General features: G+C 33.6%; 3 protein-coding genes across 3 annotated transcripts; 2 read left to right on the top strand and 1 right to left on the bottom strand.

Annotated features, from left to right (window-relative positions):
* Positions 1-6212: 6212 nt before the first annotated feature.
* On the top strand, positions 6213-7397 carry LOC131657508 (putative F-box protein At3g16210). Its single transcript, XM_058926896.1, has one exon. The coding sequence runs from the start codon at positions 6213-6215 to the stop codon at positions 7395-7397; it is 1185 nt and encodes a 394-aa protein (XP_058782879.1).
* Positions 7398-8592: 1195 nt separating this feature from the next.
* LOC131657507 (GDSL esterase/lipase At3g09930-like) lies at positions 8593-9460 on the bottom strand (the record flags this gene model as incomplete). The annotated part of the gene is made up of 2 exons (XM_058926895.1): positions 8593-9179; positions 9283-9460. Coding segments are annotated over 2 exons (465 nt in total), but the record flags the coding sequence as incomplete, so codon positions are not given.
* Positions 9461-13939: 4479 nt separating this feature from the next.
* On the top strand, positions 13940-15336 carry LOC131654854 (uncharacterized). The gene is made up of 6 exons (XM_058924782.1): positions 13940-14210; positions 14314-14505; positions 14592-14702; positions 14802-14883; positions 14976-15071; positions 15157-15336. The coding sequence occupies exons 1-6, from the start codon at positions 14050-14052 to the stop codon at positions 15259-15261; spliced, it is 747 nt and encodes a 248-aa protein (XP_058780765.1). The 5' UTR covers positions 13940-14049; the 3' UTR covers positions 15262-15336.
* Positions 15337-15999: the final 663 nt, after the last annotated feature.

Raw genomic sequence — 15999 nt, 5'->3', positions numbered from 1 at the left:
CTAATAAATTCTCATTTTTCCACCAACTTGCACACATATAAATACTTCATACATGAATCATTTGAAACTTGATGAAACCATAAATATACAAAGATTTCTCTTCATCTTCAGCCTCACATCTATGCATACACACAAACAAACTACAGATAATAATTTGTTGTTTGAGTGTCTTCTAGATTTGTGTTAATAACGTCCAATTTAGGTTTGTGTATCAGTAAATTGGGTTGAGAATCTTTGGAGGTTTCATTGGGAAAACTTTTGCAGTACGAATTCAGTCGAGTGAAAGCTTCAACGAACGGTGAGTTCGATTGAAGGAGTAGCGTGAGAGGGAGGATAGTTTGAAAATCTTGGACACAATAATTCACAATTGGATTCGCAATTGCCTTGCCCTTCTCGCTGCACGCCCTTTTTATCAGCTTTGCACCCCTTTCCTTAAGGACATTATTTCTTATAATGTATGATTACTAGAGATAAATTAAATGGACTAGAAAAATAATTAATCACTTGTTAGAGAATTAACTGGGGTTTTCCAAGTTTATTTTCTATTAAGTATATTACCTTAAAAATTTAAAGAATTTTGTAATTCTCCCATATTGAAGTGAATGTATAATACAAAAGGAGGGTCATATCTCTGAATAGCTTGATGCGAGAGGAGATCCAAAACATTATTCATTATCTAGGGAAATGTTTAAATTTTTTTTCACCAAAATATACTTTCCAAAGACATTCTTGACCTTCAAGATCATCAAAATCAATTTTTTTATGGAACCTTTAAACTTGTGCTTTGCACAGTCTGGACTAATATCTTAGGCTCTTGTAGCTGTAAAGTATACTTGTAAAACAAATCAAATTTTTAGTTTTGGTACTCAAATATTTTTGGGTCTTCTTGCATTAATGGATTTAAGAGTTCTTGAGCTATCCCCTTTAGTCCATCTTAAATTATGCATTTTATAAAAGTAGAATGGTTCAAAATAGTCATGCTTATGACAATGATTACAATTATAAATGGGATGACTAGATTTCTTCTTATCATGACATGACTAGATAAAATTAAATCCAAATTTACTTTGTCCTTAATGAATTTATCTAGGGTTTCTTGTAAATTACTAACGTCATTTTTTAACGAATTACATGTTTCACATTAACAATTGACTTGTAATATAATTTAATTCATTTTCAAGAATTTTATTGTTATTTTCAATGAATTTAATGTGATATTTGAAGTCAACGATATTTCTTGCTAATTTCTAGTTTTTTTTAACTAAGTTTGACACTTAATTTAAACATTTGCTTATAGGTCAAAGGTGTTATCTTATTATTGCTTTCTTTGTAGGTATAGCTTTGAAACAATGTGATTTTCTTCCTCTGATTTTTTTAGTTGATCTCCATGAAGTTACTTCATGTGAATCCTTTGGACAAAGCTTTGAATAAATCTCTGCATAAATCTTTGCATGAATTTCTAGATGTTCCTTCAATTGATTCTTCATATGTTGTGATGCATCAAAAATTTTGTATATTGAAATGAATTTTTGATGTGTTAATCTTCTCCATGAAGTTTCTCAAAAAGAAGGCCTAAAAGTAGGTATCCTAAAAAAAATATGTAGAGAAGACAAGTCATCGGAACAAAAGCATATATGCTTTCTCAAAGTTATGTTCATTAAACCTACTCTTGAGGCACGTGGATTCTCCTCTTTGTTTTGTTACTAGATAATTTCGTTAGATATTGATATTCTGAATATAAAATTCATTTTAAAATAATAAAATGTAAAAATAATTATATAAATGGTAGATGTTTGGTATCATTCAACTTAGAGTATTAAGTTGCTCATCAAATTATTACATGTAAAAAAACATAAAATGGTAGATATTTGGTATCATTTAAATTTTTTTTGACGGGGTATCATTCAACTTAGAGTATTAAGTTGTTCATCAAATTATTTTACTGTAAATTATCCTCCACTTTGCTTAAGGGTCTCTTAGGGGTGGTTTTTCTTAGGAGGTGGCTTCGGCTTCTTTTTAGATTTCTTTCTTTTTCTTTTTTGCTTTGAATCGCAAATAATTTTCCACGCTTGTCTACCCTTCTTTTAAGGCTTGAAACGCCTAGGCTATATTCTTTTTTTTATTTAGATTTTGAATTTGTAAAAATTGTTGTGAGAAGTGAGACAAGCTAAGTGCTTCTTTTGACAAATGTGTTTATCTTTTTTACTCGTGCATAGGGTGTATAAGGGATGTTAGTTGGGCTGAGCTTGGTTATATTCTGATAAAGAATTGGAAATTTCGTGATATAGTAAAGAACAGTGTAGAATTTCCCTAATACGGTGATGGGAGTTTCTTGTAGATTGAGACAGATGTACTTGCAAAGTTAACACTTAAGCATTCAAGTTAGTGATTTCAGAAAGATGAAACTTGCAAGAATGAATTAATCCTAGTTTAGCATGGTGTAAAATAACGCTTATATATGGACGTAAATTGAAATAGCTCTCGGTGATTACAGCGTCGAATGTGGGAGGTTGTTGGATTGACTCTAACAGTTGAGATGGGCACATAACTAAGTTTCAGTGTTTGTTCCTACAATGAGGGTTTACCAGTTTATCATTTTTGAGCGAGGACAATTTTGGATTGGTCTAGTTTTATTGGACCGTTTGGCCAATTCGACACAGTTTCCCCCAAGTCTTTACTGTCGGACACGAAACTAGGATTGTTATAGAATTGTTGAGATTGAACTCCAGTTGGATACAGTTGCCCACATAGTCATGGTTCTTCGTGTTAGGGGGAGAGGACAGTGGCATGTGAATGGGAGTAGGTGGTCTAGTGAACGCGCTTGTTAAAGAAAAGAGAGGAAAAAACTAGTGTAGCTTAAGCACAAAATTAAAGAGAATTACTGTCCTCCCAAAGCTAACATACCTATGGGACCAAGAGTTAAGTCCCTGCTAGATCAAATTCAGCAGAGGTTCTCAAGTAGATTTCCATCTTGGGATTGCCTCTAACTAGTTAGCGAAGGTACCAGAACGAGTGGTACTCAATCTTACATTGCAGAAAGCCATAAACCAACTAAAGAAAAGAGAGATCAACATTATTTTAGTACTAGATGATTTTGTTAGATATTGATACTCTGAATATAAAATTCATTTTAAAATAATAAAATGTAAAAAAAAAATTATATAAATGATAGGTGTTTGGTATCATTCAACTTAGAGTATTAAGTTGCTCATCAAATTATTAAATGCAAAAGAAAGAAAAAACATAAAATGATATAAAATAGTAGATATTTGGTATCATTCAAATTTTTTTATGGGATATCATTCAACTTAGATTATTAAGTTGTTCATCAAATTATTTTATTATGAATTATCCTCCACTTTGGTTATGGGTCTCTTAGGGGTGTGTTTGGTTCGAGATAAATGGAGGGGAGAGGAGGGGAGGGGAAATAAATTTTTATAATAAAATGTGTTTGGTATAATTTTTAAGGGGGGAGAATGAGAGCAAAATCCCTCCAAATTACACATTTTGCATCCCTGTTTCGGGGGGATTCAGAGGGGAGGGGATAGAATGTGACCGTTGATATTTAATAAATTAATATATTTACTGAAATATGCCCAGCTATATCTTATTATTTCAAAATTATAATTTTCTTGTGTGTTTCAGCTTCTTTTTTGTGATTTTTTTCTATTGCTTCTGCCAATTTATTATAATTTCTCTTTACCTTTTAAATTATTATTTTTATTTAATAAAGATTATAATCACTGCAAACTTTTTATTTTTATTATAATTTTTATTTTTATGTTTATTTATAGGGATAATAGGTATTTTCCCCTACCATATAGGCAAGATTCAGTTTACCCCCTATTAATTTTTTTTTGGATTACCCCCTTGAAATATGAAAAGTTCTATGACTTACCCCCCTAGGACCCCTCTGTAAACTTGTTTTTTTTTTTATTTACCCCCCTGATTTTTCACTGTTTTTTAACGTTATTTTGGTTCCAAAAAACTATTTATAAAATTTTTACTTTTAAATATCATATCACTTATATTAAATTTTATTCTAATTATTATATTAATTAATTAATCATATATTTTTAAAAGTACATTTGAATTTAAGATGGTTGGTATAAATGAGAGACAAATTATTTACTTAAAAGGAAAAACAATAACGCTGTCCTGACACCCCATTTTGACACCAACACTTACATCATATCCTATATGCGCTGTTTACCGTATTTATACAAAGAACAATATATTTTTAAAAGTAAATAATATATTTATGAACATTACTCGTGAACAGTGACTTTTAATGATAAAACAAGGTTGAATAATGTAATATAAAAAATTGATTAATGAAGTGATAAAGTTGATTAATCACTTTTAGATATTAAAAATAATTTAGTAGTAAAACATAATTGGTTAATGAAAAGTAAAAGTTTAGTTAATGAAATGGTGAAGTTGGTTAATAAATGTTCAGATATCAAAAATAATTTTAATAGTAAATAAAATTGATTAATAAAAAGTAAAATGTTGGTAAATAAAGGTAAGAAGTTGGTTAATAAACGCAAATAGTTTTTAGTAATAATATAAAGTTGGTTAATGAAATATAAAATATTGATTAATAAAGTTATAAAATTGGACTCGCATGGTACGAAGGTTTGAAGAATATAGAGTTCGAATCCAATTACTAGGGCCCAATTCTCTTAAAAACTTGAGTTCATAAAGCCAAAAAGAAAAACACATAAATTATGTAAAAATATTAAAGTTTTATAATAAGATTTTTTCTTTACCCACCTCCCTATGGGGGTCACCCCCAGCGAAAACCTCATTTTACCCCGCTTCGAAAATGCATTTCCGAAATTTTTTTTTTCTAAATTTTTCCAGACTTCGGAAGTGCATTTCCGAAAAAATCCCAAAAATTGGGATTTTGACTAATTCGGAGATGCATCTCCGAAACAACAAAAAAAAATCCAAAAAATTAATTTTAGGATATTAATTAATTCAATTATCATAAATTTGATATAATTTATGAATAATGAATAATAATAATTATATATTTTGATATAATTTATGAGTTATGAATAATAATTATTATATATTTCTATTTTGATTCATATTTTAAAATTTAAAATAATTTTAATTAAAATAATTAAAATAATTTCACTTACAAAATGAGTTATAATTTTTTATTTATATATTTATAATAATTATTATATATTTATATATTTACAAAAATAATTTAAAAAATGAGTGTTTTAATTTATATATTTATATATTTATATAATAATTATAATAATTATTATATATTTATAAAAATTATTATATATTTATATAATAATTATTATATATTAATTATAAATATACTTATACATTTATATAATAATTATAAAAATTAAAACAACAAGTGTTTTAATTTATAATATATATATTATATTTATATTTATATATTATATTTGATTTTAAATAATTCAAAATTTACTTATGGAATTAAGATGTTTTTGATTTATATAAATTAGTAAAATAATTTTTAACTTTAAAATTGTTTAGGAAATTTTATACCTATTAATTGTATTGATTCACCTTGATTTTATACCTATTAATTGTATTGATTCACCTTGATTTTAATTTTTTAATAATTATTGAATTCTTTCGGAAGTGTATATCCGAAACATTCCAAGACCAATTTGGTCTTAGAATATTTCAGAAGTGTATATCCGAAGACACCCCCTCCCAAAACAAATCCGGAAGTGTATATCCGAAGACACCCCCTCCCAAAAAAAGGTGTTTTCGGAAATGCATTTCCGAAACCCCAAAAAGGGGTGTTTTCGGAAATGCATCTCCGAAAACATCTTTTTTTTTTCGTATTTTCGGAAGTGCATTTCCGAAATAAGACAAATTTTGAAAAAAAAATAAGCGTTTCGAAAATGCATTTCCGAAGTAAGAGTATTTTGGATTTTTCACCTGAGGTGGTCAAGAAAAGAGGGAGGTGGGTAAAGAAATTTCCTTATAATAAATAACTCTACTATGATTGTGACGTGGTTACTTTGTTGTTTTTTATAATGCATAGCCCTAAACCTTTTTCTTTAGAAACCTTCCAGGCATTGCATTGAATCATATTTTGGGTGTGTATATAAATTTCAAATACCTAACTAATTTGATTAGACCTTCCTTGCAGTGTGCAGCGCCACTCTCTTGATCCTTTACGGCGTCGGTGCTATTTCGTGGTGATGATGGATATAACACTGACTGATTCAAATGTTCAGGTGAGCAACCATATACCTGATGATATTATCTTCTCTATTCTCTCCAAACTTTCTCTCAAATCTTTGAAGCGATTCGAATGCGTATGCAAACCATGGTCTCTATTATTTGATAGCCCTAGCTTCATGACTATGTACCGCAACTATTTCTTGTCCAAGGATCATTCTTTTTATGATGATATGTCTCTTCTCCTACATTTGAAAGGCGAAAATGCATTGTACTCTCTTTCCGGTGAGAGATTTGAGAATATGGTTAAATTAGATTGGCCAAAGCTTTCTCTGAGAGATAGGAGAAACAACTACTTTTTTGACGTTTTGGGTCCGATTAGTTTTAGCGGCACTCTTTTTCTCCAATATCATTACATTGGTGACGATCGAAAATTTATCGCATGGAAACCGACTACCACGGAATTCAAGATTATTTATGCTGAATCTTATAGAAATTCCAACGTTTGGTCGGATCAATATCAAGTTGGTTATGATCATGTTAAAGATGACTATAAGATGATTAGGCGCACTCATTATTTTCCAACAAGTAATCATGGGATTTCTTCCTTCTGGGAGATATTTAGCCTAAACAATAACTCTTGGAGGAAAATCCATGACTCTTTTCCTGACTCGTATATATGCGGTGAAGAAGTGTACGTGGATGGAGTGTCTCATTGGTGGGAAAAAACGAAAACATATACATATTTGGAGTCATTTGACTTCAGCAAAGAATCTTTCATTACAACACTCATGCCCTCTTACACAGATGATGTTTTTGTTTTTAATTCGATCAAGTGGACGAGGAAGAGAATTTTGACGGTGTTAAATGGATCTGTTGCGTTTATAGTAAATTTTGAGGAGACAAATACATTTCATATTTCAATTTTGGGTGAATTGGGTGTAAAAGAATCATGGATTAAACTCTTTATTGTTGGACCTTTATCTTGTCTTAAGACTCCGATTGGAATAGGGAAGAAGGGAAATATATTGATCAGAAAGAAAGACAACAAACTAGCTTGTTTTGATATAAGTACCGGGACTATTGATGAGATTGGTGTTACGACAAAATCTCATGGGAAGATATTATTCTATAATAAAAGATTTCTTTCAAATGGAGGAATATATAGTAAATTTTCTTCTTGTTTTCACCACTCGGAAGCAATATGATTATGGCTACTTGAATTTTACCTTGTACGCAAAGTGGCTTGTCAGATGCCCGCCCATATCTTTGTTACTATCAAGCTTAAGCGAAATTAAGAAACAGTTTGATGATAAGAATTTTTGCTTTATCAATATTATTTTGAAGGCTTACTCTCTTAGTTCATTTAAGTATGCAAATTGATAGGATTTTTATTTCAGTTTCAATTGTATGAATGATCTTTTGCCTTTACTCAATTGCCTCCGATTTTTTGTATAAATAGGTTATATTTGTGAAGTTTGATAAATCTTTGTTTGAATTTCATTTCATTCTACTTGAAGTATCAATGCTTAATTTATGCTTTAGTTTTTTCTGAGATCGCTGCTTTCTGTAATGCATAAGTAGAAAAAGATTCATTGATTGGAAATATACATATTCTTGCTTGTATTTGTAATTTTCATTTACACCCTGCAAGTAACAATAAAAATATTGAACTTTATTTAGTATCAAAAATAAAACTATAATAAACTTTTCTTCTACTTTACACCTTTCACTACGCCGTACAAGGGCTTTCACAGCGCTTTTTTTGGCCTTTAACAGCGCTTTAAAGCGCTGCCAAAGCCAGCGCTGGCGTAGGCTACGAAAGCACTTTTAAAAGCGCTCTGGTAGACCCCCCCTTTAAGAGCGCTTTCCTGAAAAAAGCGCTCTGGTAGGACCCCCTATAAGAGCGCTTTCCTGGAAAAAGCGCTCTGGTAGACCCCCCTTTAAGAGCGCTTCTTAGTAAAAGCGCTGGCAAAGACCAGTAAACACTACGCCAAATTTGGCTTTTAGCAGCACCCCTACGAAAGCGCTTTTAGGAAAAGCGCTGGCATAGGCTTCGCTAAAGACAAAATTAAAAAACACGCTAAAAAAGCGCTCTAATAGTGGGGGGGTATGAAAGCGCTTTTAAGAAGCGCTCTGGTAAGGGGGGGTTATGAGAGCGCTTTTCAAAAGCGCTCTGGTAGGGGGGGGTACGAAAGCGCTTTACAAAAGCGCTCTGGTAGGTGGGGGGAACGTGGGGGGAACGAAAGCGCTTTTCAAAAGCGCTCTGGTAGGGGTGTTTAATGAGAGCGCTTTTTGTCAAAAGCGCTGGTATAGCCCAGGCTATGAGAGCGCTTTCCAGAAGCGCTTTAGTAGCCTTATTACTAAAATTAAAACCAAAAACACGCTTCTACTGTTTCTCACTTTCTCTCTTTCTTTTTCTCTCTGCACGCGAACCAGAAACCCCACCCCTCACCGTCGTCGGTCCTCCGTCCACCACCATCGCGCGAACTTCTTCTCCTCCGTCCACCACCATCGTTTCGTCTCCGTCTCTTCTCCTCCGCCACCCAGGTATCACACTTCTCATAGCTTTCATATCTGGAAGGCTTCATGTTTGTGAGTATTTGTGAATATCAGTTGTTGTTCTTTGTTGTTTTCTTTTCCTCTTAGATTCATTATGAGATTGTTGTGTTTAATACCATGCCTTTGTTGTAAAAACTCACATTAGTGTTCTACCCGTTTATTAAGAAGAAATGTAAGATAGTCGTTACAACAAACGCTGATGAGGGCAACCGAGGATTCAATGTCGAGTTTAGTATATACGTTTTGTTGAATTAACTCCTCAAATGAGTAGATTTGTAGAGTCATGTTTGGTCCATCAATAAAAGTATTGAACATACTAGTGCCTCCGTAAGCAAAGTTCATACCATATTGTAGTTTTGAGAAATTTCTCAATGAATATGGTGCAGGAGATTTGATCTTCATATAGGAAGATGGCACAATGAATTGAGCTTAGAACTGATAACTAAATTTTTATTTAATGAACTATATTAAGAATTTAAATAATTTCAACAATTCGGTTTTTGTTTAGTTTGAGATTTAGAGACAATTAGAGTAGAGAGTTAAAGATGTAATCGGTGAGGATGTGACCGTAGGAGAAACTTCCAGAAGGTTTACTGGGAAAAATCATCCCATATGGAGGTTTATATGAAGATGAGTTCAAATAATTTCCTGTATCAGCATATGAGTCTCCAAATACAAACAGTTTCACTAATTTGTTTAAGCACCATTTGAATTTGCATTAATTTAATTGCATGTAAAAAGCACATTAAGTTCTTAATAATTAAATTATTTTGTTACTATTGTAATAATAAAAATACTAGCTTGTCTTAGAATGTACATATAAAAGTGTACCAGTAGTTATAATTATCATGAAGAGGAGAATAAACCATGAGAGAAAAATGATGTTTAGTGGATTTGGTTTGGCCATTGATGAATGTTATATTGTCTTTAGTGTATACTACATTTCCTGTATTGACTGATATAGAATGAGTATAAATACAAGTGTATGTGTTTCTCAATCTGTTAGATTACACTCAAAAACACAGCATTTTGTTAATTGAATTACCTCTTTTCTTAACAAATACAATTATTGTTGGGCACTGTCATGGAGAAACATGAAGCCTTGCAGCAGCTACAAGAGTTTTTTACTTGAGTATTTCTTGAATTAGAGGAAAATGTTAGGTTATTTCCATTGAGGGAACTATTTGATGAATACATATCTGGAACTATGTTCATCAATGGCTTGTAATTGATCCTAAATCATACATTTACTTGTGGTGAACTATGTTAATTTACAATGACTCCTACTGGGCCTTGAGTTTCTTCTTTTTGACCCTCATGGCATCACCAAAAGAAAGTGTAAAACTAGTGTATGTTGTATGCAATTCATGACATGCTTTCTATTCTGTTCATGTTCTTTATGCATGTATTAAATGACTTTATGCTAATGTAAAACTTTTTTGCCATGTTATAATGGAACATTTTTTACCAATAGGTATACGTTCTATTCTGCCAGAAAAAGTAAGAAGCGCAATAACTAAGCTGTGTTTCTTCTTCAGGTCTATTTGCAGTAAGGTGGTCGATCCCGCGATCTTACCAACATTGCAAAATGAGATAGTTGTTACTTTATGTGATCTTGAAATGTATTTTCCTCCCTCGTTTTTTGACATAATGGTTCATCTAGTCGTTCATCTTGTGAAAGAGACACAACTGTGCGGACCAGCTTATATGAGATGGATGTACCCTGCTGAACGTTATATGAAAATATTAAAAGGGTACGTGAAAAACAGAAGTCGACCGGAGGGTTGTATTGCCGAGCGATACGTTGCTGAAGAAGCGGTTGAGTTTTGTACTGAATATCTGTCAAATGTTCAATCAATTGGACTCCCCAAATCTCATATTGTCGAAAAAAAAGAAGGAAAAAGGCTAATTGGAAATAAAGTTGTGACAGTATCAATGGTCGAACGGGATCAAGTGCACTTGTATGTTCTGCACAATGAGATTGAGGTTGAGCCGTTTGTTGAAATGCACAAAGTTGTTCTCCGAGATTTAAATCCAAATAGAAATGAGAACTGGATAGTACGAGAGCACAATCGAAGTTTCATATCGTGGTTTAGAGATCATATTTATTCAAAGTATCGTTCAGATCCTGCTTCAGTAACAGAAAGGTTGAGATGTTTAGCCTATGGTCCATCTGTAATTGTACTTTCTTATAGCGCATACGCAATTAATGGATACACATTTTATACCAAAGAACAGGATGATAAAAGTACTATGCAAAATAGTGGTGTTACCTTGGTAGCTGAAGCTATGCACATATCAAGTGCGAATGACTTAAATCCGAAATTTGCAAATTTGTCATATTTTGGGGTTATCGAGCGCATTTTGGTGTTTGATTACGCGAAGTTTCAGATTCCTGTATTTGGTTGCAAGTGGGTTGAAAATAATAGTGGCGTACGAATGGATAAGTCAGGATTTTTGCAAGTGGATCTCAATAGGGTAGGGTACAAAGATGAGCCTTTCATTCTAGCCTCTCAAGCTAAACAAGTGTTCTATGTCAATGATCCGACAAGTACGAAATGGTCTATAGTGCTTTTATCTAACAAAATAGTTGATGAAAAAATTGAAGATCAAGGTGATATTGGTGTTGGCATTGAATCTTGTACAAGAAACGATCAAAATGAGAATGAATCTTGTATTAGAAATGATCATAATGAGGGTATTTGGATCAATCCAACCGTCCGCATTGTTAAGAGACGCGTAGTACACAAACCTACCAAGAAAAGAAAGAGACGTTAGTGATAAAGGTAATAGTATACATAGTCCGACTAATTTGTTTTATTCAATTTGGTGCATATTCTCGTTTTGTACATAACTTTTGAACCATGTATCCGCTTGTTGACTTCTTTACATGTAACTATACTATTTTGACGATTCCGGAGCTGCTCATGCACTTATCTTTACATTTCGGGACTATTTTTTTATCGGTTTTGCTTCTGCCCGTAATCAAAAGTCGGGCTTAGGGTCTGAATTTCGGAAAACCGACTTTGTTTTTGAGTCCGTGGCGACGTTTTACCATAGCCATGTAAATTTCGTTCAATTCCGATAACTTTCTTTTTTTACGCTTATTTTGATTTGTACCGATTTCGTTTCCGATTTACTTGTACATGCATGGTTTGACTTCCATTTGACTTGTATAGATTGTTAGCTTATTAACAGTGTACTAATGTGCTTTAGTTTGTTTGATACAGGTTCAATGGCTTCAGATAGAGATGCTCCACCTGAAAACCCACCTGAAAACTTACAAGAAAACTCACAAGAAAGAGTTGCTTCGGATACAAATGCTCCACCTGATACTGAAGCAAAAGAGGTTGCACGAGGCATCACTATTATGAGGGATATCATACGACATAGAGACCAAGGATTAGTATACCGATTGGAATGGAATTCTGATAAACAACCAATTGGTCCTAATTCTGCAAAGTTGACAAGTTATATTGGTACACTTGTCCGTATGCATATTCCAGTCTCCATAGCTACCTGGAAATCGAAGACGAAAAATTTAGAATTGGAGGAGAAAAAACAAGCGATTTGGGAAGAGCTTCAGGTATATATCATATATGGTTAATTGTTGTTATTATCTTGACGATAAATTGTTTAAATTATTTATACTAACACACTATGCGTACTCTTTTTGCAGAGGACTTTTGAGATACCAGATGAACGTAAAAGCTACATACTTAGTTTGGCCGGCAAGAGATATAGAGGGTGGAAAAGTTTTTTGACAAACACCTATCTTAAGGATAAAGATGGAAAATTTCTTGAAGTTGCACCGGGACGGCCAACAAAGTATGCGACCTTCATTGATGAAGCAGATTGGGCTGAGTTTGTAAAGCAAAGAGATGAAGCTTTTCAGAAAAAGAGTGCCACGAATAGGGAGAGAGCATCCAAACCCGCGTATCCATACAAAAAAGGGCGTTTGGGATATGCACGCTTAGAGGATAAAATTGTAAGTAAATAGAAATTCGATTTAATTAATTGTCTACATGTGCATGTTTTAATTGACGATTTTATCGTTTGTGTCAATGCATAGTTGGAGGAGACTAAAAGTGAGGAAGCTTCACTTCCTGTACATGTGTTGTGGAAGGAAGCTCGTGTGGGCAAGAATCACGCTGTCGATCCCGATGTTCAGAGAGTTTATACTGAATGTGTAAGTATAATACTGTGTCTTTAATTAAATCAAATGTTTTTTAATATATAAATGACTTTTTATCTCCACTAATAATTATTTAAATGTAAATGAATTACAGGAGACCTTGTCGCAATCGGCATCCACCGGTGAGGAGAGCGTACTTAGTAGAGTACTAGATGCTCCCGAGTATCCCGGTCGGGTGAGGGGTAAGGGTCATGGTGTGACTCCAACCTCTTTTTATAAGAGTTCTAGGAGAAGATCAAATCTTACCAATGAAGAAGTGTTGCAAAAGTTGCAGGAATTGCAAGCACAGGTCTCTGAATTGCAAAGAGATAAAGATATGTATATGAGAGAAAAGTGCAACACTTCATCGGTGAGAGAAACTAGTGATAAGGCTAGTATCAACTATCAAAAGAAATTTCCCGAGGTAATTATAAGTTTTTTTCCTTACAAACTGTTCTATTTTATTAATGATAATGACTTTATATTTACTTTTGGTTTAGGGCATTTCATCTTGCCAACTATACTTATCGGAACCGAATTATCGACTAGTTGGCAAGGGAAAAGTGCACAACACTTCGGGAGATTTACTTCACCACAGACCGCTCCCGGATGGACACCTGAAAGTATCGGTGGATGTTGTATTAGATCGTGATGCGATTCTACCGGTACCTGACATGGTCTCAGAGACGACATTGCTGCGAGATGCAATATGATCGTTTGTTGCATGGCCCTCGGAGCTCATTACCATTAGTGATGAGGTAAATTGAAAACGATTATGAATCATTTAGTTTTCGAATGTCAATTCTAAACCGTTTATTAATTATGTTTTACATTTTATTTTTAGACTGCTCCTATAAAACCCGCAATTAAGGGTAAAGGGATTTTACAGGAGGAGGAGTCTGTTGCATCGCTAAAAGAGGTACATTTAAAGTGTTAATATATAATCTGAATCAAAATATGCATGATTTTATATTTTACCTAACTTATATGATTTTTAGGCATCCGCTCGGGAGTCACAACAAGTGACGCAGCAGGTTCGTAGCGTACCACCCAGTGGTCCTCCGAAGCAAGCGGCAAGAAAAGGCGGTGCTTTTGTGCCTCGATACCGGGCGACACTCGCAACAATGGTTGATATGTCCGATATGAAGGATGGTGCTTTACGGGAAATCGATATGGATGAAAGTGTCTTCGGTATTGAGTTCAAGTCACATATTACAATTGACGACTTGCAAGAGATTTTTGACCAGGATCAACTAGGCGTCAGTAATATGCAATCATACATCCGGTAATATTCACTCATCCGATATATTATTTAATTAGTCCCACAATATAATTTATTTACACTTTTCAATAAAAAGAATCTAATGTTTATTATGTTTTTATTTAAGGTTGTTGTATGACAGAGTGTTGCGCGGGACTGCATTGTCTAACAGATTCCGGTTCGTGTCTTCCGCCCATTGCAGCGGAATGGAAATTGTTTCGGATCCGGAATCTGTTAGACAGCGCTTAGTCGATAGATTCATGTCCACCGGCAATACAGAATGTCTGCATCTTTGGGCGTATAATACCCGACCAGTAGGGTTAGTTTCTCATTCTTTATTCATCTAATCTCTGTTTCTTTAGTGTATAGCAATATTTTCATATAACCTATTGTTTTAATTTATAGAGCACACTGGTTGCTGCTTGCTATCAACCCGATAAGGGAAGTCGTGTATTATCTGAATTCGGTAAAGGGTGAATGGACCAATTATCCGGCCATGAAGGAAATCGTTGATTTGTAAGTGGGATCGTTCTAAATATATATTCGTGTATATTTATATATTTACTTATTTGTGGGATTGATCTAAACATATGCTTTTATATATTTGTTAATTAGATCAATACAAGTATTCCGTAGTCAACGGGACGCACAGGTATCCCGGACTAAATCAAACAACATCACCTGGATCGAAGTGCAGGTACATTACTTTTCACAAATTTGCTTATAATATTTATGCTACTTGGTAAAACAAGACAACTTATATAGAATCTTATTTGTTTTTCTATGTAGTGTCCGATACAGCGTAACAGTTCAGACTGCGGATACTTTGTATTGAGGTTTATGAAAGAAATCATTCAGGCGAATCAATTAGAGATTCCTCCCACGGTATAAAGTTATAACTTAAGATAATTTCATATAATTTATTACATTTACCTAAATATATTATTCATATTATGTTTTTGTTTTATAGTACCTTGACGAATTCCGTGCTGCTGGGTACTCGAAGCTAAAGTTAGAAGAAATCAAAGAGGAATTGTGTCAATTTTATATTAAGCAATTTTTCATGCAGATTTGAACTATAATATTGTTGATTTTGTAATGATGTATATATATAATTTTGTAATGATGTATATATATAATTTTGGATATTATAATGGTATATATTAGTATATATATTGTCTTACTGATGGCTGAAATAATATAGTCGAAAATATATTACAGGTCGAAAATATATTACAGGTCGAAAATATTACAGGTCGAAAACATTACAGGTCGACTGGGAGGATTAAATTATAGGCTGCACATAAAAATACCTCATTTAGCAACTACAGCGCTTCTAAAAAGCGCTCTTAAAGGTCCACATACTAGAGCGCTTCTTAGTAAAAGCGCTGGCAAAGACCAGTAAAAAAGCAAAAAAAACTAAAAAATTACGCAGCATACAAAAGCGCTTTGGGAAAAGCGCTCTGGTAGGCCCCCCTATGAGAGCGCTTTGTCTGGAAAAAGCGCTCTCATAGGGGGGCCTACCAGAGCGCTTTTCCAAAAGCGCTTTTGTATGCTGCGTAATTTTTTAATTTTTTTTGCTTTTTTACTGGTCTTTGCCAGCGCTTTTACTAAGAAGCGCTCTTAAAGGGGGGTCTACCAGAGCGCTTTTTCCAGGAAAGCGCTCTTATAGGGGGTCCTACCAGAGCGCTTTTTCCAGGAAAGCGCTCTTAAAGGGGGGGTCTACCAGAGCGCTTTTAAAAGCGCTTTCGTAGCCTACGCCAGCGCTGGCTTTGGCAGCGCTTTAAAGCGCTGTTAAAGGCCAAAAAAAGCG

This window comes from Vicia villosa, linkage group LG3, assembly GCF_029867415.1.
Source record: "Vicia villosa cultivar HV-30 ecotype Madison, WI linkage group LG3, Vvil1.0, whole genome shotgun sequence".
Taxonomy (NCBI): Eukaryota; Viridiplantae; Streptophyta; class Magnoliopsida; order Fabales; family Fabaceae; genus Vicia; species Vicia villosa.
Note: the sequence above shows the minus strand (reverse complement) of the source record. Positions and strands in the feature narration are given on the sequence as shown.

Excerpts from the sequence above, each read along its gene's own strand:
- LOC131657508 (XM_058926896.1), top strand. The coding sequence starts at position 6,213 with ATGGATATAACACTGACTGATTCAAATGTTCAGGTGAGCAACCATATA.
- LOC131654854 (XM_058924782.1), top strand. The coding sequence starts at position 14,050 with ATGGTTGATATGTCCGATATGAAGGATGGTGCTTTACGGGAAATCGAT. Across the intron at positions 14,211-14,313 it reads AATATGCAATCATACATCCG|GTTGTTGTATGACAGAGTGT; the intron begins GTAATATTCACT and ends TTTTTATTTAAG. Across the intron at positions 15,072-15,156 it reads AATTAGAGATTCCTCCCACG|TACCTTGACGAATTCCGTGC; the intron begins GTATAAAGTTAT and ends TTTGTTTTATAG.